This window comes from Rutidosis leptorrhynchoides, chromosome 6 (genome assembly GCF_046630445.1).
Source record: "Rutidosis leptorrhynchoides isolate AG116_Rl617_1_P2 chromosome 6, CSIRO_AGI_Rlap_v1, whole genome shotgun sequence".
Classification (NCBI taxonomy): domain Eukaryota; kingdom Viridiplantae; phylum Streptophyta; class Magnoliopsida; order Asterales; family Asteraceae; genus Rutidosis; species Rutidosis leptorrhynchoides.
The window spans coordinates 362230001-362254022 of NC_092338.1; the positions used below are offsets into that span (position 1 = coordinate 362230001).

The 24022-nt window shown below is 39.0% G+C and overlaps 1 protein-coding gene and 1 pseudogene across 1 annotated transcript; one reads left to right on the forward strand and one right to left on the reverse strand.

Moving 5' to 3' along the window:
• LOC139854850 (transcription initiation factor TFIID subunit 8-like) overlaps nucleotides 1–19902 on the forward strand; it is a 125684-nt pseudogene extending 105782 nt beyond the window's left edge.
• A 1495-nt stretch (nucleotides 19903–21397) lies between these two features.
• Nucleotides 21398–23206, reverse strand: LOC139855873 (membrane magnesium transporter). The gene is made up of 4 exons (XM_071845115.1): nucleotides 23072–23206; nucleotides 22920–22972; nucleotides 22729–22829; nucleotides 21398–21629 (listed from the first exon to the last, which is right to left on the reverse strand). The coding sequence occupies exons 1-4, from the start codon at nucleotides 23148–23150 to the stop codon at nucleotides 21539–21541; spliced, it is 324 nt and encodes a 107-aa protein (XP_071701216.1). The 5' UTR covers nucleotides 23151–23206; the 3' UTR covers nucleotides 21398–21538.
• Nucleotides 23207–24022: the final 816 nt, after the last annotated feature.

Consider the following 24022-nt stretch of genomic DNA (forward strand, 5'->3'; position numbering starts at 1 on the left):
ATGTCTATGGATGGCTTTAGTACTTCGAGATTATTATTATACATACGTCAATGTCTGTGGGGATATTCTATGCATTATGGTTAATGTCAGTTACCAGGTGTTCAATCCATATAAATGATTTTTATGCAGATGGCTATATGCATGCATGATGTTTATGAGAAATTGAAATATGAAATCTTGTAGTCTATTAAAATTATGGAAATGATTGATTACGATAAACCTGTGAACTCACCAACCTTTTGGTTGACACTTGAAAGCATGTTTATTCTCAGGTATTAAAGAAATCTTCCGCTGTGCATTTGCTCATTTTAAAGATTTTACTTGGAGTCATTCATGGCATATTTCAAAAGATGTTGCATTCAAGTCGTTGAGTTCAATAAAGAATATTATTAAGTAAATGATAGATTAAGTCATTTATAGTTTGGATATATTATGAAATGGTATGCATGCCGTCAACTTTCGATGTAATGAAAGTTTGTCTTTTAATAACGAATGCAATGTTTGTAAAATATATCATATAGAGGTCAAATACCTCGCAATGAAATCAATTATTATGCAACGTTTATAATCGATATGAACGGGGCATTAAATAAACTACCCAAACCTAGGTCGAACTCCAAAAGCTAGACTCTAGCATAATCATGTAGGGAGCCCGCTAGTCCAAACGGATACCCTTGCCTTTATCCACGTCGGAGCCTAAAAAGAGTAAACAACGAGAGGGTAAGCAAAATGCTTAGTGAATGCAATAATTATACACATGCATATATAATATACCTAGTTGCAACCACCTACTCACATACCACAAACATGCTAGCAATATAATATTAGCATACGAACTCCAATTATAAAGCTAATAACCTCCATTACCGCAACTAGCATAAACGATAGCATATACTCCAAAATATAATATTCTACACTACAATACTTGCACAAACTATATGGTTAACCATACTCGCGTCATGGTGCTACCGACTCCGTAGTTCACACCATACGTAATGCTATGACGCTACCGGCTCCTTGGTTCACGCCACTACACATTTGAGTCATACTCTTTTATAGTGCTACCGGCTCCTTGGTTCACACTTTGGTGTTACCGGCTCCGGGGTTCACACCTCATTTTATAGTGCTACCGGCTCCATAGTTCACACTTTGATGTTATCGGCTCCGTGGTTAACATCACAATACACGTACCATGATGCCACCGGCTCCGTGGTTCACATCATAGCACACTCGCACACACTATGAAACTTTCGGCTCCGTGGAACGTGCCATAGCGTACAAATAAATATACTATATACATACATGCATAAATATCTCACTCACCTTAACGCCTAGGTGATGATTATGCAAATCTGCAAGCTTCAAAGTGAAGTACCTAATACATTAAGTACACATTCAATACATCATACTACTTGGACTAGACACCAACATTTACCACTTGTGCATTTAATGACCCATTTGCATTAAATGATCCATTTACACCAAAACCGCCCAATTAAGACCAAGACTTAGTGCAAATGTTCACCCATGGCCCTCCTAATGCCAACCATAGACCTATCTTATCAATAATCGCTAAAACTAGTGACCATGGCATTTAAATCACCCAACTACACACCATTTGGTCATTCAAACTCATTTGACCCATTTAAAGTCAACACACCCGATTGGGTCACCCCTAACCCAAATAACACCCATTTACAAAATCAACAAGGTGTGCTAGTGATTTACAACCATTTAAGACCCATAAACACCATTTAAACAATTGAAACTCTAGGTTAGTCATTCTTGAGTGCTCATGACTCAAACTTACCCAAAATCCCCCAAATTACCAACAAATGGGTTTCATGTTCAACACTAGCCCAAACCCTAACCCTTAATTTATCAAAATAAAGGAAATCAAGATTAGGACTCACCACCACAATCAAAACGTAGCTAGTGACTAGATGAACAACTTTAAAACTCGAGCTTAAACCCGAAACAAACTTCTTATTCCTTGATTTAAGCTTTCTCACACTAGAAATCTCTCTCTCTCTCTAAACTTAAATTGGAAGAGATAAGGTAGATGAAAAGGGAGTAATGACACCCACCAACTGATCTTGGGGCCTTAAAGTCGTCCACCATGTGAAAGTACTAAAATGCCCCTCTTTAATTTAATTAAACAAAAAATCACCACCTGACGCTAGCCGCGTCGCGTCCTAAAGGGCCGCGTCGCGGCCCCATGCTGAAACAGAAGCCGCCTGCTTTTATTTTATTTACAAAAAGCACATCTCGTACTTGGGTCTTACACTTAACGCAAATATGTAAACCTTCCATCACAATCAAAAAAAGAAAAGGACTCAATGAATCTCCTTAACGTAAACCCCTCCGAATCACAAATTCGTTTTTAGGACTCCCATTAATAAGGATCGAAGTGCGAGCCGATGATAAAACCATTTTAATCCATAATCTCCAAGTAAGGCCGAATCCCATAACGCACAACATATAATCAAGAAAGTCCCAATTCACCGTATCATAAGCTTTCTCAAAATCGATCTTGAAGATCATGAGTTTCTCCTTCTTTTTTTTATACCACTCCATAATTTTGTTCAAAATCAAAGGACCATCTAAAATTTGTCTCCCCGCCAAAAAATCTGATTGTTCTTTACAAATAATATTGTCCAACACTTTAGCCATTCTATTCGCCAAAATTTTAGTAATGATTTTATAAATCACAGTATCTAAAGAAATTGGACGATAGTTATTAAGGAACGAAGGGTTTTTAAATTTAGGAATTAAAGTGAAAAAATCGGAACCCGAACCTCTAGGCATACGTTCAGTACGGAAAGAATCAACAACCGTATTTACCACCTCAACATTGATGATATCCCAATACCTTTTGATGAAGCCAAACTTAAAGCCATTCGGGCCCGGGGCTTTATCACTACCACAATCCCAAACCGCCAACCTAACTTCTTCCTCGAAAACCTCTATCTCCAATATGTTTGCTGCTTCGGAAGAGAAACAATGATCCGAATACCAATTAAGGTCGAACGAGTTAACAGGGTAAACAGTAAATTTACTAGCATAAAATTCGAAAAACGCTTGTTTAATTGCACTCGGGTCCGTTAACCAATCACCATTATCATTTGATCATTCCTCCTTTGTTTTAATAAACAATGAAAAAACTTGGAGTTTTCATCACCTTCTGCATCCCATTTCAAACGACACTTCTGAATAATATCCAAATCATCCACTCTATTTAACGTATCAAGTTCTTGCATTAAATCCCTCCTTTCATTTCGCACAGCCTCGGTATCATTTCCAGATTCTATCAAAATATCAATGTCATTTATACGATTGAATATCACGGATTTTCTAGGGACAGAAGCACTTTTCTTAGCTTTAACGCAAGTTTTTATTTTTTCTTTCATTAACTTCATTTTCTCATGGTAAGATAGCTCTCTGTTGTCCATAATTTCTCCTGCCGCTTCTTTCACCATTGTATCAAAATCCGAAAAAAAGTACCAAAAGTTAAAACATTTAAATGGAGAAGGGCCAAAGTCGTGTTTTAAATCTTAGAGTAACAAAGGTAAGTGATCGGAGTAGCCTCAGACCAACGTAGAAAGTTTCGAATCTGCAAAACATTCAAAAACATTAGGAGAAACGAGAACGCGATCTATTAGGCTCATTTTAGATGCCGACTTATTCACCCAAGTGAACCTTCTACCGCCAAGGGGAATATCCACTATGTAACGACCTTGGATTTTCCAACGTTTATTTATTAATAATTATTATTATTAATACTTGTGATTAAACGAATGTATGTTATTACATTTACTTGTTGCCATGATTGCCCGTACTTGACTTTAATTGCCCGAAACATCTTGGTGACACACGAAACTTGCACGAATAATATTTTCAATTATTATTTACATTCGTGATTAGTTTTATTAATCATTTTAATTAACTAAGGTTATTGGTTAATTACTTGGGCTTTAATTGGATTATTATTTATTTGGACTTGGGCTTATTCTTTTAACTTGTTACTTACATGCATACTTGGGCTTATAAGCCCACCCTACACTTTAATGGATTATTTAGCCCATTCTCACTTGTAAGTATCAATTTAGATGGAAACTAGTTAGTTTAAGGCATTTGGAATCTAGTTAGCACCTTATCCCCATGAACAACCATCTAATAACCAACTTTTTCAAGCTTTACATGCAATTAACTTGTGGACTTCTTCCCCCCTTCTTTTTTTTCTACTGACCGTGGGCTTCCAAGGGGTGGGAGGGAGTTCAAATTCTTTTTTTTGTATTACTTCTACTTGCATCCTCTCACAATTACACACACATTCAAACTTGCAACTTTCTTTCTCTCATTTCTCTATCAATTTTGTAAGTGACTTGAGACTTTTCTCTCCTCTTTCTTTGTCCCAAAACCATGACATATATACACATAATCATCATCATTACTTGTTGTTATTGTTGATTAATTACTTACTTGTTCATTGTTGTTGATTGTTACTCATTCTTAGTTGTTTACTTACTATTTTCTAAGAAGCAAACTTGTTAGTTTGATTCTTCATTTATCTTGTTCTTACAAGACATACAAGAACAAAACTCTTTAGTTTATGTTCTACACTTAATGTATTAAAAGATTGTAAGTTCATAGTTGTTAAACTCATACTTGTAATTCATGTTAGTAAACTTTAAAGTTTACTTTCTTAAAGATCAAACTTTGGTTTGAATCTTTAAAGTATGAACAACAATGAACTAGTTACTTGTTTACTTAGTTTATGTCTTCATTTTATGCACTTTAATTTCATGTTTGTTGGTTGTTATTGGTCAAATGTTACTAGTTAACTTTGATCTCATTAATCTTGAACTAAAATTAACTTTAAAAGTTCAAGAACATGTAAGTAAGTTTCTTTAATTATAACTTGGTACACTTATGCTAGATCTAGACTTTTGAGTCTTGGATCTTCAAGATCAAACTAAAGAACTATGTTCTACAACTCAAGATCTTGATTTCATGAGTTTACTTTCAAGTTTGTAACTTATTATTAGTTTTAAAGTTCATGTATGTGTTAGATCTAAGACTTTGATGTAACTTTGGTTCATCAAACTTCATACAACTCTTAAGTGAGTTGTGCTACATGTCTACACTTGTGTCATAATAGTCAAAACTTGGTTAATATTACTTTTACATTTCATGTATGTGTTGAATCTAAGACTTTGATGTAACTTTGGTTCATCAAAACACTTGCAACACTTAAGTGAGTTGTGCTTCATGTCTTAGACTTACACTTGGGTTATGATGGTCAAACCTTGGTGAAAATGATGCAAACACATCAACAAGTTGTACACTTGAAGCTATATGCATCAAGGATGAGAACCGTGATAAGCATCGAGCACCAAGACCACCGGAACCCACTATTTTTCTGTTTTCTGTCTTCTGCCTAATGTTTTCTGGGTTCTGTAACATACCAGTACACCTGGGCTACTGTAACCTTGATTTTTAGATAGATCTTTTCGATTAGATAATTTTTCATATAGGACTCGTCTTAATCCGAGTTACGGTTTAGGATTTATGGCCCTCCGATCGTCACTATGTCCTTTTAACGTTGTGCAGAAATTTCTGACCTACTCGCACTTAGACCGTCGCCACGGTCAAACAAAGACGAGTTTGCTTCTGTAAATTTTACCACACTTAAAGGACTCATATACGGAGCCATGGCCACTGGTCTCACCTTAATTCAGTAATTTTGGTAGAGGCCGTGGTGACTGATCGAAGTCAGCTTTCGTTTTAAACTACTTTCATGAACGAAACCCACTTTATACCTTTTGTTTAATGATGAATGATGATGACCTTTAAGACCTTATTTACATACTTTTAAACCTATTCGGACGATTTACTGACTTAGTACTATTTGACTTAGGTTGAGGACCCGTTTGGAAAACCTTCATTACTTGCTTACTTTCCGAGTCATACTTTACCGCTACTTTATCATTGTGAGTTATAGCATTCTCTTTTTACTTTAACTTATTTTGGGAACTGAGAATACATGCGGATTTTATGTTTTACATACTAGGCACGAGTACTTAAACTTTATATATGTGTGGGTTATATAACGGTAGAAACATTCCCTTTAGCTCGGTAACGTTTAGTCATTGGTTTTTAAACCGGTGAACGCGAATCTTAGATATGGATCCATAGGGTTTGACATCCCCACTCGGGCTAGTAGCGCTAGCATTTAACGAGTGTTTAATACTTCGTAAACATACGCACTTGCCAAGTGTACTTTCAGGGGGTATAAACATTAAGTTAGTTACCAAGTGCCTACGGTTAACATATACTTTATCATACTATTTTGAAACGCTCTTTGTAGTACTGAAATCTCGTGGCCTACCTTACTTACTGTTATACTTAAACTATAGCTCACCAACTTTTGTGTTGACGTTTTTAAGCATGTTTTTCTCAGGTGCTTAAGGTTATTTGCTTCCGCTGTCGTGCTAGTCTTGCCGTAGACACCCGCTGCTCTAGTGTTATCACCGCATGAACTGTTTATCTTGCATTCAAACTTTAATACATTTGAAACTATGTTTTGTAACGACCTAAGGGTCACATACATGTATTCATGCTTGCTATTCGTAGAAGCATACTGTTGGTGTAAAACATTTGATGTCGGTTATGACGTCACCTTTTTTATCGCGAATGCAACTTCTTTTATTACAGCATATAGTACTTAACCTTATAATGATCCTGTTGTTGATGATTCGTACACGATGGTTTTGTACGGCGCATCACACACTAAACCCGAGTTACCAATAAACGTATTAAATACATTAGCTTCCTCCTGATGGAAAATCGATCCAAATCTTTCAAATTTCTCCCTAACCTCGTTGAAGTCTCCGAAAAACACAAATTCACCCTTGATAGTGTATCCTCCCATCAAGACATACGAAGCTACGCTAACGAAGGTATCACACCTAACGATGATAGAAGACATAAGATTAGGTCACAAGAGCACATATGTTAAATACAAATCAAAGGCGGGATATCCTCGAAACCGAATAATGGCGCCCAAATGATAAAATAAGAATGCTACCAAAGTAGAATCCCAATATTCAGAGTTGGTACGAAACCACTTCCGTTATACGAAGCTATAGTAACGAAGGGACATATTGACGAAGGGATCACGGTTACCAATGGACAAGGACTTCTCCTAAAGTCACAAGATCACCTAGACTGAAGGAGAGAAGTAAGCGGTTGACCAAACTCGCTTCCACTAGCATCCAAATGACAAAAGAGGAATGCTGCAGGATAGCTTTCTTGGACCAGCAGAGGTTGCAGTCAGCTGGAGGGAAAGTCCCCTTTGTCTCATCAGAGGTTGCCTCAAAGATTGAATCCACCTAGAAAGCTGGTGATAAAGCTATTGCGTCACCTTATATAAAGGGAACATGGTCTCTGGACAAGGCATTCACTCTAAGTCATACTCACTCATATATAAACACTCTCAATGAGTTACCTTCGTATCTTGGTGGCTTAAAGTGCGATACCTTCGTACTACCTTCAGGGAATCGCCAACAAGCATACATCCATCATCATACCACGTTATATCACCCATTCAATGATCAGATCTCAATATCCTTGTTCCACCAACAAGGAGTGCCAAGAATTGTACAAACAATTGGCGCCATCCGTGGGACACCACTTCAACACTTACTTTGTTTGAGAAAAACATAAGATCATGGAGGAATCTGATCACCCACCACCCAGTTTCTCTCTACCATCTGAGGTAGATCAACCTGAAACCGGAACACGGACATCTATCACTCCTGCTATGCCAATAACCACAAACCGGAGTGATTCTGAACCACCACCGCTAATCGACAAAACCTTCATACTCAACAACTACGATAACATACGCGCCGTCATCAAGAAGTTACGAGAAGAAGGGCAGTTGAACAGTCGGTGAACACTGACGTATGACAGTGATGATGTCGATGAAGAAATAGAAATGGAGGCTAGGCAAGCAAGAAGTCTCCCTCTTACCAGCCAGCCCCAGATCTTACAACTGGCAGTCTCTCCGAATATTACTCTTCAGCCGATACCTTTACAACCGGCTCATTCAATGACCACCACCAGTGTCCCGTTGAGCCACTCAGGAGGACCAGTTGCGCAGCAATATACCTTCGAGAGCCTTTTTCCCGTTGCTCCGCAGAACATACCTAACACCAGTACTGTCTTACCAACCACGGGAATCATTTCCCTGGTAACTCATTCGAACGCTTCGTTGCCTCCAGGGTCGTAATTATGTAACGGAGGAAGTCCATGGGTTAGTTTTCCCTTCCAAGGTACATACATCGGAGGTACCCCCTCAGCGAACAACCTCCACCACGAAGCTAGCGAAAACGCTAGCGGATACTTAGACCAATCTTGGAAGAGTCAGAAAACTCCCTTTGTATCTTCAATACAAAACCACCCGCTACCCATCGGGATGAAGATACCTTCCCACTTGGGGTATTAAGAAGGAAACGAAGACCCTGATGATTTTATAAATATCTTCGAAGGTGCGGCTCGAATGTCAAGATGGGATACAGCTGTGGCTTGTCACGCGTTCTCATATGTGCTCAAAAGTGATGCAAGGATCTGGTTCAACTCTTTAGCAAAGGATTCCATCTCCAGCTTCGAGGACCTTAAACGACTTTTTAGGTCGAATTAAGCCAGCAGAAGAAACACAAGAAGAATCACGTCGCTGCCCACAGTATCAAGCAAAAAGATGGCGAAGCTTCGAGGGCTTTTCTCGTTCGGTATACGGACGAAACCCAGCAGATTCCAGGACTCCCCGAGTCACAAAGGATCTCGGGACTCTTATACGGTTGCAGGACCCGAGCATTGGTAGAGCATTTCAGTCGGGATCTCCCTGACACTTACGAAGCATTGCTAGACAAAGCACACGTTTGGCTAGATGCGAAAGACACCGCGAATAGCTTCGTATACGAAGAAACTCAAGGCTTTAAGCGAAAGGAAAAACCAGGTCATCGTGAAGAGAAGTCCGGAAGAAGGAACGAGCGAAATAGGTTCTCCCCCTATAGAAGGGAAAATACCCCTGGTATCCTCGGAACGCTGGTAAAGTCACCCAAAGAGATCCTAGCTACCGAAAAGGCCGCCCAAGCCTTCAAAGCTCCACTAAAGCTGAATAGCATAGGAAAAATGAGAGACACAAGTAAATTTTGTGACTTTCATAATGACTTCGGCCACGAAACGGACGACTGCATACAGTTAAGGCAAGCTATCGAAGAGGCAGTCAGATCTGGAAAATTAACACACTTAGTAAAAGGCATACGCAACCCGAAGATACCAAAACAAGAGCCCAGAACCGAAGAAAAGAAACCAAATACGGACAACGCCATACTAACAGTTGCAGAATGCTTCGCAGTTGAGAAGCAAAGAACCTACAAGAGGGGAAGAAAGAGCGGAGTAATAGATTGGGAAGAGATATCTTTCCCAGCACTTGATACAATTACTCCCTCCGACAAACCTGTTACAATCAATGGGCGAATCTTCGAAAGAGAGGTACATCGAGTTTACTTGGATGGTGGCAGTGCATGCGACATCATGTATGAACATTGCTTCAATCAACTTAGCCCCGCCATTAAGGCTCGCCTGAACCCACCGAGGGTACTGCTAATTGGGTTCTCTGGGGAAAGATGCTGGCCAATCGGAGAAGTAGACCTTGATTTCACCATCGGAGAGCCACCATTGTCCAGGACCGAAACACTAGATTTTGTAATAGTCCAGGCCACCTCGCAGCACAACATCCTGCTAGGAAGAGTAGCCATGATGAAAATGGGGATAATTGCATCTACCGTACATCAATTAGTGAAGTTTTACACACCCGAAGGGATTGGCACCCTAGCTTCAACCTACGATCGAGAGAAGGTAATTGTGGCAATCAGGGAAACGGAGGAAAGACCAGGTGAATGTATCCTCGAAACCATAGAAGAAGGTTAGAAACGTCGCTACCTTCGGAAGTGTATCCTCTATTCCCCGAGCAACAAGTAGTTATCGGAAGGTCGCTACCTTCGGAAGTGAAGAAAAAGCTTCGCAAGCTACTACAGGCCAATATCGACATCTTCGCTTGGGAATACGGAGATATGACAGGTATTCCTCGAACGCTCAGTATCGGCGAAGCAACCTTTTCTACGGAACACAAGCTCAACGAATACAAGCACCTAGAGCCAATACATCGGAAGAAAAGAAACCTCGCTAATGAGAGAGATGAGGCTGCTTGCAAAGAGGTTGAAGAACTACTCCAGGCTGGCATAATTCGAGAAGCGAAATATCCCACCTGGGTTGCAAACCCCGTCATGGTGAAGAAATCTGATGGAGGGTGGAGAATGTGCGTTGATTTTACAAATATCAACAAAGCTTGTCCTAGGGATTGCTACCCCTGCCGGAGATCGATTGGAAGGTGGAATCCCTAACCGGGTACAAGTACAAGTGTTTTCTTGATGCCTACAAAGGCTACCATCAGATCCAAATGGCTGAAGAAGACGAGGAAAAGACATCGTTCTTCACAAGCAAGGGGATATATTGCTATAAGAAAATGCCCTTCGGATTGAAGAACGCCGGAGCCACCTACCAAAGGCTGGTGGACAAAGTCTTTCGTAAGCAACTAGGGAGAAACTTGGAGGCTTATGTTGATGACATGGTGATCAAGAGCCCTGAAGAAAGCACTTTGCTGAAAGACATTCAAGAAACCTTCGACACCCTTCGGTCAGTCAATATGAAGCTAAACCCCAAGAAGTGCTCATTCGGGGTAGAAGAAGGAAGGTTCTTAGGGTATTATATCACTAAGAAAGGAATTTTAGCAAATCCAGAGAAAGTAGACAAGCTCCAACAACTCAAAACCCCAACCACGGTCAAAGAGATGTAGAGTTTAAATGGGAAGCTAGCGTCATTAAGTCGTTTTCTGTCCAAGGGAGCTGAGAAGCAATTGCCTTTCCTCAAAGTTTTAAAAGGATGCTTGGGAGCAAAGAAAATATCATGGACCGAAGAGGCCGAAAAAGCCTTCGTTGATATGAAGGCACACATAGCTATTCTGCCAACCCTGACGTCGCCAAAGATAGGAGAGACACTATATCTCTACCTAGCGACGTCCAAGGAATGCATCGGTGCGGTGTTAGTAGCAGAACGTGAAAGGGTACAGGTCCCGATATATTTCGTAAGCCGAGTCCTGCAAGGTGCAGAAGTCAATTACCCAAAGCTCGAAAAGCTCACGCTTGCCCTGGTTCACACTGCGAGGAAACAGCGAAGGTATTTCCAAGCTCATCCTATCATTGTGTTAACTAACAAGCAAATTAGACAGGTCCTTATGAAGCCATAAAAGTCGGGTAGAATGGCCAAGTGGGCAATAGAGCTCGGGGAACATGACATTGATTTCCAAGCTCGCCATTCAATCAAAGCCCAAGTGCTAGCAGACTTCATGGCAGAAACAACGGAGACAGACGTAGAAAACAACTCCACCTTCGCACAAATTATCACTCCGACTATTGAAACGAAGGAATGGAAATTGTTCACTGATGGAGCCTCTAGCTCTGATGGTTCGGGGGCAGGACTTATGCTAATCAACCCAGAGGGACAAGAGTTTACTTACGTGCTTCGTTTCGAGTTCAACACAACTAACAAGGAAGTAGAATACGAAGCTCTGCTCGCCGGGCTCAGAATAGCGAAGGAGATGAAAATTGAGCATTTGCAATCCTTCGTAGACTCAAAACTCGTTGCTAACCAAGTCCTAGGTATCTTCGAAGCAAGACAACCAACCATACAACTCTATCTGTCAAAGGTCAGGGAACTGGTAGAAAGCTTCAGAAGCTTCACAATAGAACATGTGAGAAGAAGTCAGAATAAGAAAGCAGATGCTCTGAGAAAATTAGCTTCTATCACCTTCGCACACCTGGCGAAGGAAGTGTTGGTCGAAATGTTGGAAAAAAGGTCCATCGAAGCTCAGGAAGTCCACGACTTAATCACCGAAGAAGAAAACACATGGATGAAGCCATTAAGGGAATATTTGGAGCTCGGAATCTTACCCGAGGATAAAAAAAGAAGCAAGAAAGATCCGGATCAAAGCACCATCATACAAGATAATGAACGGAGCCTTGTACAGGAAATCTTTCCTCACCCCGTGGCTTCGCTGTGTCAGACCAAACCAAGCTTCGATGATCATCAGAGAAATGCACGAAGGCATCTGTGGACTTCACTCCGGACCAAGGTCGATAGTGGCAAAAATACTAAGGATGGGGTATTACTGACCAACCATGCACGAAGATACGGTCACGCTCTTACGAACCTGTGAGCCATGTCAGATCCACGCTAAAGTTCAAAAACAGCAAAAGCAAGATATGATATCGGTGTTATCAGTATGGCCTTTCTCAAAGTGGGGGCATAGATCTGGTAGGTCCACTCACCGAAGCACCAGGAGGCTACAAATGGTTGGTGGTTGCGATAGACTACTTCACAAAGTGGACGGAAGCAAAACCGTTAAGCACCATGACAGGGAAACATATAGAAAAGTTCGTTTGGGAACACATCGTGTGTCGGTTCGGGATACCCCAAGAAATCATTTCGGATAATGGGAAACAATTTGCTGAAGGTATCTTCCCGGGGTTCTGCGAAAAACTACAGATAAAGCAAACCTTTACCTCCGTTTACCACCCACAAGGGAACGGGCAGGTTGAAGTAACCAACAGGGATATCTTAAAAGGTCTCGAGAAACGATTGGGTAAATGCAAGCAAGGATGGATGGAAGAACTCCCCCTGGTCCTATGGGCTCACCGAACCACACCCAAAAGGAGTAACGAAGAAACCCCTTACAGTTTGGTTTATGGAACTGAGGCGGTATTACCCGCGGAGATACAGGTATTAACCAACAGGACCGCAAACCTTGAAGAAAACGAGGAGAATCTCCGTCTCAATCTTGACCTCATGGAGGAAAGAAGGGAGGCTGCGTTAATTCAAGAAGCAACATACAAGAAAACGATTGAAAAGTATTACAACAAGAGAGTCAAACCGTCGGTATACAAGGTCGGAGATTATGTCCTAAGGCTCAATAGCACCAGCAAAGTGGAATATGAAGGAAAGATGGGCCCAACCTGGGAAGGTCCGTACATAATCTCCGAAGCTTTTGGGAACGGTTCATACAAACTCAAAACGACGGAAGGGAAACAGATTCCCAGAACTTGGAACGGGGTAAACCTTCGAAAGTTTTATTTCTAGATTTCTAGTTGTATGTAAGTAGGAAAATTCATAATGGGTAGTTGAAACTTATACGCTTCCTACCACGAGAAATTTGAATGAAATCCTACTATCTTTTGGAAACATCAATTTTAAGTGTTGTAATACTTACCAAACTCTAGCGATAAGCAAGAGGTAACCCAAGAGGTATACCGAAGCTATTGCAAAGTATTCCCAAAAGGAATACTTACCAAACTCTAACAATAAGCAAGAGGTAACCCAAGAGGTATACCGAAGTTATTGCAAAGTATTCCCAAGAGGAATACTTACCAAACTCTAGCAATAAGCAAGAGGTAACCCAAGAGGTATACCGAAGCTATTGCAAAGTATTCCCAAGAGGAATACTTACCAAACTCTATCAATAAGCAAGAGGTAACCCAAGAGGTATACCGAAGCTATTGCAAAGTATTCCCAAGAGGAATACTTACCAAACTCTAGCAATAAGCAAGAGGTAACCCGAGAGGTATACCGAAGCTATTGCAAAGTATTCCCAAGAGGAATACTTGCCAACTCTATAAATAAGCAAGAGGTAACCCAAGAGGTATACCGAAGCTATTGCAAAGTATTCCCAAGAGGAATACTTACCAAACTCTAGCAATAAGCAAGAGGTAACCCGAGAGGTATACCGAAGCTATTGCAAAGTATTCCCAAGAGGAATACTTGCCAACTCTATCAATGAGCAAAGGTAACCCGAGAGGTATACTGAAGCTATTGCAAAGTATCCCCAAGGGAAACACCTGTCAAACTTAAGCAATATACAAAAGGGCATAGTCTACATGGAAACAGTGCATATGTTTGAATGCTAAAAGGTTACACTTAGACAGCCAAGATGAAAAGAAGCAACCTGCTTACAAGATAAGTAGAGTAGTAATAGACAAACGAGTATGACAACCCACAAAATACCTAACACAAATTGTTTATAGGCAACAGAGCCCCAAATCAGCAGGCACGCATGCCTGATAAAAGTACGTTAAACATAAAATAATTAGCATACAGGTCATCACATCAAAAGAGGATCATAACACAACAAACCACAAAGATCATTGCTCTGCAACCAAGGCGAGGAACTCCACAGGCTTAGAATCAGAATGAGCAGCAACAGAGGCAGCATAATTAAGCTCAGCATCGGCAAAGTGAGTACACGCAGCATCAACAAGGTCTGAAGCCTGATCAGTATACTCTGGATAACTGCTAAGCTCAAGCTTGCCTTGCTGGGATAACTCGGTCAACAATTTACACCTCTCCTCAAGTTTGCTAGCAAGAACAACATCACCAACAAACGTGCTTAATTCTTTGCTGCGAATAACCTGCCTGCAGACATGTAGAATGACCTGGGTAATCACATCAGAATAATCTGTTTTCAAACCATCAAACCTCTTCTTCTGATCTGCCAACACCTTCGCTTCCTGACAAAGAACCTTATTCTCTTCTTTCAATTCAGCTATTCTCTTCTCATCCAGCTTCTGTTTCTCCTGCATGCTCAGAATCTCACTCTTGGCCGACTTCACCTCCTCCTCCCAAGATGTGTTCAACAACAATTGTTCCTGTAGCTTCCTCACAGACTCTTTGGAAGATGCATTGACATCCCTAAGCTCTTCCACCTCCCTCTCTAGACATACAACATCGCCAGATTTCTGCTTCAAACGAGATAGGACGAAGTGATTATAAATAGCAGAACGATAGCAATGAGCGGTATAAACATCAATGAGTTTGGAGGTATCCACAAAAGCATCTTCGAATTCAGAAGGAATCATCTCATCGAACACATCGAAACAAGCTTCTAAAGAAGGGATAGCAGGAGTATCACCTACAAGGGCACATAAATTTGCTCAAGCAAGAAGCACAGTTAATATAAGAAACACTAACAAATAAAAAGCATACCCAAGGGAACGTTGTCACTGGAACCTTCAATTTGAGCTTCATCGTCGGTATCTTCATCATGGAGAGCAAACTTAGCCTTCTTCAAGGGGAAACCAGAAATAACCTCCTTCATTTTCCTGGAAGCCTTCTGGCGCCTAGAGGCCCAAACAGGAATGCTCTTAGATACATCAGGCTCAGCATCAACATCAATAGGTTCGTGCTCCGAGGCAACCTTGGCGCTGGGTTGAACCTTGGGGGCACTTGACTCAGCCACTTTCTCCGGTTTGCTATCCACCTCCATAAAACCAGAACAGAAAGGAGAACCAAGCTCCTTGACCACAGTACTAGCACGGACGGCTTCTATCATCCGTTTCACCCCAAAAGATTTGATAACGTTTCGAAAAGACATCTCTGCAAAAGCGAGCAAAGTCAGAAAAAATTAACACAAGAAAGTATAAACAAGAATAAAACCTAAGACATACAAAACCTACCCCTTTCCCCACAAAAGTACACAGGGATAGCTTCGCCTTTCTCCCAGGAAGGTGCCATGTCGAGCTTAAAAAGAAGGGAATCCGGAAGAGTTGAAGGAATTATAGGATGACGACATATCCTATCGTAGAGAGGATCATTCTTAGCATCCTCAGGGATAGGATCACTATATTGCTTGGGAACGATGGCCCATCTGATGTCAACGGCATTAGGAAATTTGTCCGGAACGAAAAAAGATTTCTTGATATAAACAAAGGAATTCTTCCAATTCCTTACATCAGGAATGGAAGAAGCAAAGCACATTGGAGTATCAATCACACTACCCCTCTTTTTACGGTGCTTGGCAATGGTAACCCAATTCCCAGCGTCACCAGTTTAAAAGAAACAGCGAAACAACTCAACTGAGGGTTGGCCGCCATAAGCTTTGCACATATATTCAAAAGCCAAGATCTTTTTAATGGCGAGAGGGTGGACAATCGAAACATGGACTTTGAAGTAATCAAGAACACTAAGGAAAAATGATGAAATGGGAATCCTAAGGTTGCACTCTGTAAATGATTGCGTATACATTCTGACGTAATCCGCCGAAAAATCCAGCATAAACTTACCAGATTCCGGCAAAATTATGTCGTCTCCTTTGAGACCTAGGGTTTTAGAGAGGCGTTCATAACGCTCAGGGGTCACGGCACTAGAGATCGATCGAAGCCCTACTTTAGCCATAACAAAATAACAAAAAAGACAGCAAGATGGGAGCAATACCTTTTTTGAGAAATAGAGAAGATGATCGGATGATGAAGAGAATATCAAAAGAAAAAGGAAAGAAAAAATGAAAGAGAAAATCAAAGATTAACTCTTTATTACCCTCGAGCAGCAACCGTCCCATCAGTTACAGACTTACTTTGGTAACTGCACCGGAAAATTACCATTTCACCCTTCAACCCTATTTAAACAGAAAATAAATAGTAGGGGCAGAAAGGTAATCGCACCCGGGTAAATAATTGTTAGGATCAGAGACTTCAAATCAAGTAATTATGTGGCAGATTGAGTTTAATTCAACATAGCTTGGTTAAAAAGCTTCGTAAAATTAAACCGGGGGGCTTGATAGTGTATCCTCCCGTCAAGACACACGAAGCTACGCTAACGAAGGTATCATGCCTAACGATGATAGAAGACATAAGATTAGGTCACAAGAGCACATATGTCAAATACAAATCAAAGGCGGGATATCCTCGAAATCGAATAATGGCGCCCAAATGATAAAAGAAGAATGCTACCAAAGTAGAATCCCAATATTCAGAGTTGGTACGAAACCACTTCCGTTATACGAAGCTATAGTAACGAAGGGACGTACTGACGAAGGGATCACGGTTACCAATGGACAAGGACTTCTCCTAAAGTCACAAGATCACCTAGACTGAAGGAGAGAAGTAAGCGGGTTGACCAAACTCGCTTCCACTAGCATCCAAATGACAAAAGAGGAATGATGCAGGATAGCTTTCTTGGACCAGCAGAGGTTGCAGTCAGCTGGAGGGAAAGTCCCCTTTGTCTCATCAGAGGTTGCCTCGAAGACTGAATCCACCTAGAAAGCTAGTGATAAAGCTATTGCGTCACCCTATATAAAGGGAACATGGTCTCTAGACAAGGCATTCACTCTAAGTCATAATCACTCATATATAAACACTCTCAATGAGTTACCTTCGTATCTTGGTGGCGTAAAGTACGATACATTCGTACTACCTTCGGGGAATCGCCAACAAGCATACATCCATCATCATACCACGTTATATCACCCATTCAGCGATCAGATCTCAATATCCTTGTTCCACCAACAAGGAGTGCCAAGAATTGTACAAACAACCCTCTTTGTCATTCATGAATTGGAGAAGAGTATCCCATAACAGTCTCTTTATTCTAGCATCATTCGGGCCATGTAAATTCACCATATAGAACCAAGAACTCGACGTAGACCATTTTCCTTTAACGATAAGGTAATTCTCGCCACACCAAAAACGATCTTTAGTAAAAAAGAAAGGGTCCCAAATCGAGATCAAACCACCCGAAAATCCCGTTGATAACGAACAAGCATAATCAAAGGCATAATTACCCCACATCGATTTCACTCTAAATAGCTCCAACCTCATCATTTTCGATTCCTGGACCCCTAAAAATTGAACATTATTTGCAAAGCACATTTGTTTTATCCAATCCCTTTTACACCTCTTCTTACTACTTCGTATATCGATAAGAGCTTCACTGATTATTAGTTAAAACCCCAATTTGATCGATTAATTGAGCAAATAATGTTCGCATTTTGTCTTCACTCATGCCAGCTTTAGCCGCAGCTTCAGTAGCCTTCTCAATCTCATTTGCAAAAATGTTAGTAACCCTTAAAGACAAAATGAACTTCACTGTTTTTGGCATCTTCTTGTGCATGAACATGGTCCCCACCGTTCCTCTCCTTATGTATGTTGGAGTTACCACTTTGTCTTTTTTGTGAATTAGGAATAACTTCTTCATCCTGAACTTTAACATTGACCCTCACACTTTTGGTATCACTTATAGAAGGTACAGTTGATCCCTCTTCATCAGAGTCACCTATATCCTCAACTTCAAGTTGCACTTTCCATGACCCAACTTCTTTAATCGTGACTGGAAAAGCAACCCCATTTATAACCACCAAAACTTCCTCCTCGATATACCCTTTATTATTCGTTGCAACACAAATGCGACCAAACCCAATGTCTTGCCCTGCTTCATGATAAAAAAACATATACCTTCCCGTAACCGCAACAACCTTTTTGAAGGCCGATTCTTCCCACGCACATAATGGCATGCCAGAGATCTCTACCCATGCCATACGCTCATCGACAACAAAATTCGTTGTCACTTTAATATGAGCATACAATGATCTCATCATATCATTGATTTTAAATGCAGTACATGCATAAATTGACGGAAAAGAACACCATAACCATAAACCGCCAACATGACGAATGGCAACGTCTTCAAAACCCTCTTCTTTCAAGACTGTATGAATACTACCCATGGTTGCAACTTCTTTGAGTTTGATTAGAACCGATTCCATAGAATTATTCATATGAAACAAATCCTGATCAAGCAACGTAATTTGTTGAACAGGCTTTTTAGTCTGATTCGTTCCTTTCACAGAATTCGCATAGTTCTCACCCTTGTTGCAAGAAGTGTCTACTCCTCCACCATAATGAGTCATCGGTGGAACCCTTTGGTGACCCGATTGAACCCTAGGAGCTTCCCAAACGTTTTAGCATTCATATCTCTAGGGTTTTTGGAATTTTGAAACCTAGCAACATAAGCATAAATCTTCATGTTATCCACCCTAATAGTCGATAATAATCTGGCAAAAGTCTCATCATCCTTAATCTCAACAAATGAAACAAAGCCGAAACGCTGTCCTTGTTTGGATCGTTTGTATGCAACATATGAATCAACAATCTTACCGTATGATTCACATAAGTTCCACAACCCACGTCGATCCATCTTTTCAGGAAGATTTGAAACGAAAATTTTCGACTTACCAGATGAATGAACCCTAGCGCCGTCGTTAGGGTTATGTGAACGAACGCTTCCGCTGCTGTTCTTCACCTTGTAGTACCAACTGTCTTCATCCTTACGATAAAAGGATCTGCCTCCCATGGTTAACCGTGAATTCTGTACCAGAATGGTTACCTGTGTATCCAGATCTGCATACATATATTCAAACTCCTGTTTGGAATGAGCGAACGTCGGATCCTATATCTGATAAATTTGAGCTTGCGAGACAAAGGAGAAAAGCGGAAAACTCATTATTTGAGCTTGCAAGCACGGTTGTTGTTTAATGGGAGCAAAAAGAGTCGGTTTCTTGTGGGGCCCGAAAGTGAGAAACTGGTTCTTGAGGGAGAGTTGAATTCAGTTGTCTTACCAAGGGTACAAGTGAATGAATCTAGTGTGGAGAATCGTGTTTCTATATTAGAGACGTTTGTACCTGTAATAGAAGCGTTGAATGTAAGGGTTTTTGAGTTGAGTGAGAACGGGGAAAGAGATTTTATAGATAAGGGGCCTGCGGTTCGTTTGAATTCTAATAATGGTAGAAAAATGATTGGTGATTCGTTAGATTTGCGAATGTGGAATAGGGGAACGGGAAGAAATTCGTCGTGGTTTGGAAGGGATGATGTGATGGATGATAAGAAGAGGAGGGCTGAGTAGATTCTTAGACAATCGATAAAGTACCCGTTGGACCTCCCCTATTGTAAATGATTTTACTATTTTTCCCATGATCGATGACACGTGTACTAGCTAATTCTTTCAGAAAGTAAGCATCTATGCTGGAAATTAGATCCGTGTAGGTACTTGGATTGATTCTTTATTGTAGGTCTTCATAGTTCCAGTTTTTAAATTTTATCAAGTTTGTATTTTTTATCTTGCAAAGAAAACATTCTGACAGTTGAAACAAGGTATTCCTCTCGAGGTTTACGTTGTACGTTATTATCTTGTTGTTTGATTGGAAATTTTTATTCTTGTGAAGTCTGGTTATGGACTTTAATGGAAGCTTACACGAGTCAATAAACGTTGATTCTCTTGTGCATTACGTACCAGCTCTATTGTACTACGCGATGTTTATAGTTGCATTGATACCTGAAATCTTTTAGATGACCACAATGCAGAAATACATTATACCGTATTCTAGCCCATAATTCTGATCAAGCAGGTGAAACTGACAAAATGGAGACTTGGGTTGAAAGTGTGATACAGATGATTCACCATAAGCAGAAATGTTTAGTCGGAGGTTTTGTTTTTCCAATTGTTTGCCTAGCGATATTCAAAATCCGAGTAACTTTAGGAAATCTTATTATGCATCGCTATATCCGAAAGTCAACAATTTGTACCCAAGTACTTATGAATCGATCAATGTGGCCATGTGGGTCATAGTTACTTAGCAGGTTAATTTTTTCCGATAGCAATAGCTAAAAAGGAAATCCGTTATATGGTAGAGGACTAGAGGCTTAATGTTTACAGGTTCCTAACCATTTAGTATAACTAAATCAGGTAATTATTGTAATGGCTTAATTTACTTATCATATTGAATGCATCAAGCCATCAACTTTATACACTAGACAAATGTCTGCAAGTCAACCTAATATGATCTGACTTGTACTTAGCTCGCATCAACGGAATATGGAGGCATGGTCATAAAATAGATCTCCGAAAATTGAAAAATTAAAGAATTTTTCTATATGATTAACAGAGAAGCTTTGTTTTCTACATGTTTTCATAATGTTAATATAATTTTTTTAGAAACTTTTAGGTGTTCACATCTTCATCTTTTTATAAGAAATATACTTGAATACTTGATAAATGAATGATGATGTCAAACACTTACGTAATAACAGTTGCAAATGAATGAAATAAATGGTTATACTATTTTCATCATTTGTATAATTTCTTATGCTATGAAAGTAGAGCAAGATGTTTAACAACTTATATGTTTGTCATTTTTAACAAGTCATGCTATAAGAGCTCACTTCACCGATTTGCACCACTAGTTTTAACAAGTTAGGCAGTGTTATACATGCACTATAGATGCCTAGTTATATCAGAGTTATATGTCCACACACAACAGACCAAAATTTTAGGGCTGCAGGTTAATGTGTGTGATGTGACTATTCGACACAATAACAATCTAGCGAAACGTTTATCTTGAAGACATATAGAAATTAACCAAATGGGATAACACAAATAATGTCAAAAAGACAAGTAACTTTGGAACTACAACCTGTCTAACACAACAGTCTACTTAAATCCAAGATGGGCGCTTCTAAGATCCCAAAGAATGGATGCTACAAAATTACAAACGATGGACTTCCTTAATGTGATTGAAGTATATCTGGTCCTTTCAGTTTAGCTTCAAGCCGATTTCTGTTGGGAATGCCTTTCCACGATGATTGAAAATCATGAAGTTCATATTGGAGGGTAGAGACACCACCCTGCATTCCAAACAAAATATATAAATTTATAAGTTTGCATGTCACACAATGTTTAATCATTAAGTCACGAGTTTTACACCACATACAAGTTCTTTACATTGCTACAACGTTCGGATACAATCAGTCACCTAGAAAGCATTATAAAAGGCCTAGAGTTCTATATCTCATTCTGAAGGGAGGACTTGTTATTATGAAATGTATATACATATTGGAATTGGATAAATATTCGTTCAAGATTCTCTAATTATTGAGGATCTTTTATTTGTAGTGATTACGTATTTTTGTTTATCAATTAGTTTGTTTCCTAGTTAAATTAGGATTCTAGAAACTAGAAAATAGTTAATATGTCTTCCTCTCTGAGAAAGACATATTTAGAATTATTAGGGTTTTATGTTTCATTACTTAATTTCCATTTCCATTTTAAATTAATAAAATAGGAGTTGAAGAAGAATTACCAACTGGAAATTAGTTTATTGGTTTTCTGTTATACCTTTGTGTGTTAACGCCCATTTAATCATATCAATCCTTCATTAATTTGTATCAGAGCTTCTAGGTACAAATGGCGGAATGAAATTCTCGTGAAAGTGGAAGAAGCGTACAAGGCAACGATGCAACAGTATAACCGACCATCATGACCTACGTGATATAAAGATTAATTGCGTGCAACAACAGATACGAGAGCTCGAGATCCAACTGGAATAGCTGGCAAAAAAAACATGGTATAAACCGAGCATCTGGAACTAAGGTGAAGAAGAAGTCAATCATGATATCATCAAGGTATTCATGATGACTTTCAAGCGGAGGAGACGGAATCTAAACCTAGTGTCCTCTGGTTAACTATTATGAAGTTTGTAATAGTTGTCTTGAACTCTCGATAACAATATGGGGACGAATGAAGAGATTCAAGTTTTGGAAAAACTCGAGATCAATAATCAAATGAAGGTTAGCGCCATTCAACTTATACGCAAAAAGTATGATTATGAATCTATAATCAATTCGGGTAGACTAACTCGTTACACATCAAAGTAAAAAATAAAAGTATTAATTAATATAATAAAACTGAAAACGCAAATTATCGATTCAAATTGTATATATGTACCTATTTTCATCTGAATCTGGAAGAATTGAACGAAAATTCCCTGGCACAGTTAATCCAGCAAACAGACTCAAGATCAATACTAATATTAACTCAATTATGACCTGCAGTTTACACAAACAAACAAAATTAGATTCACAAAAACCCTAATTATACATAGGCGTATAAATCACAGATAAACAGATAAAAATTACTTCATATGGAGGTCCAGTAAACTCATCTTCAGTGATCTTAAGCAACGACCTATCTAATAATTCATAAAAACAATTTGAAAACAATCAGTGCTTGATTAATTGATTACTTAAAAAATTAAAATTCAAATGAATTAAGATAGATATATACATACATTGAATAGTAGAGTAAGCGGCATGGAATAGCATAAGAACAGAGATTACGCCGACCGCGAAGCTCATACTCATCGTCATCGTTGGATTGATCGCCGGCGTTTAATGGAACAATAGATTTGCCGATTTGGGGATTAAATTGATTGGTTAACTGTTATAAAGAATGAGTTGTTGACAAAAGTTGTCCTTTTATTTGTAACTAGTTGCCACTTTTTACTCAGAAAATAAAAATGGTTGTTTAGATTCTTTGTTTATTGTTAACTTTTAATTTTACCATTCTATTCTATTTTCACTATTACTAAAAGTATCATTATTATTATTATTAAAACTATTAAAAATATCATTTTTATTAAAATTATCATTCATATTAAGATTATCATTATTATTAAAAATATCATTAATATTATCATTACTATTATCATTATTAGAATTATTAATTCGTTACATAAAAAGTGTCCCGTTTAAATTTTTATTGAATTTAAAATTTATTAATAAATTATCTAATTTAAGCTTTATTAAATATAAAATTAGATTAATTGTGAACGGTTCTACCTAGTGAAGAATATATAATACGAATTTATATTTGTTATTGTTATTAAAACATATAACAGGAATAATAGTTATAACGAGGATACAAAGTCCGCGTTTCGCTGCGGGATGATTTTGGTCGGTTAACGGTCGATTAACGGAACGCTCAAAAACGGTTAATGAGTCGGTTAATTGAACGGTAAGAAAACGGGTAACGATCGAACATATAGACGTTAACAGAATAAATGAATGAAAAAGAAAGTGGAAAAGTAAGTCAAAAAAAATTTATAAAAATATAATTGAAAAAAGTTACAAAAATATAATTGGAAAAAGTCAAAAAAAAAAAAAATATATGTACCAAAATATCTTAAAGTTTGGGGTATTTACTAAAGTGTTATGGTAAATAAAGTGCCAGGGTGAATAGT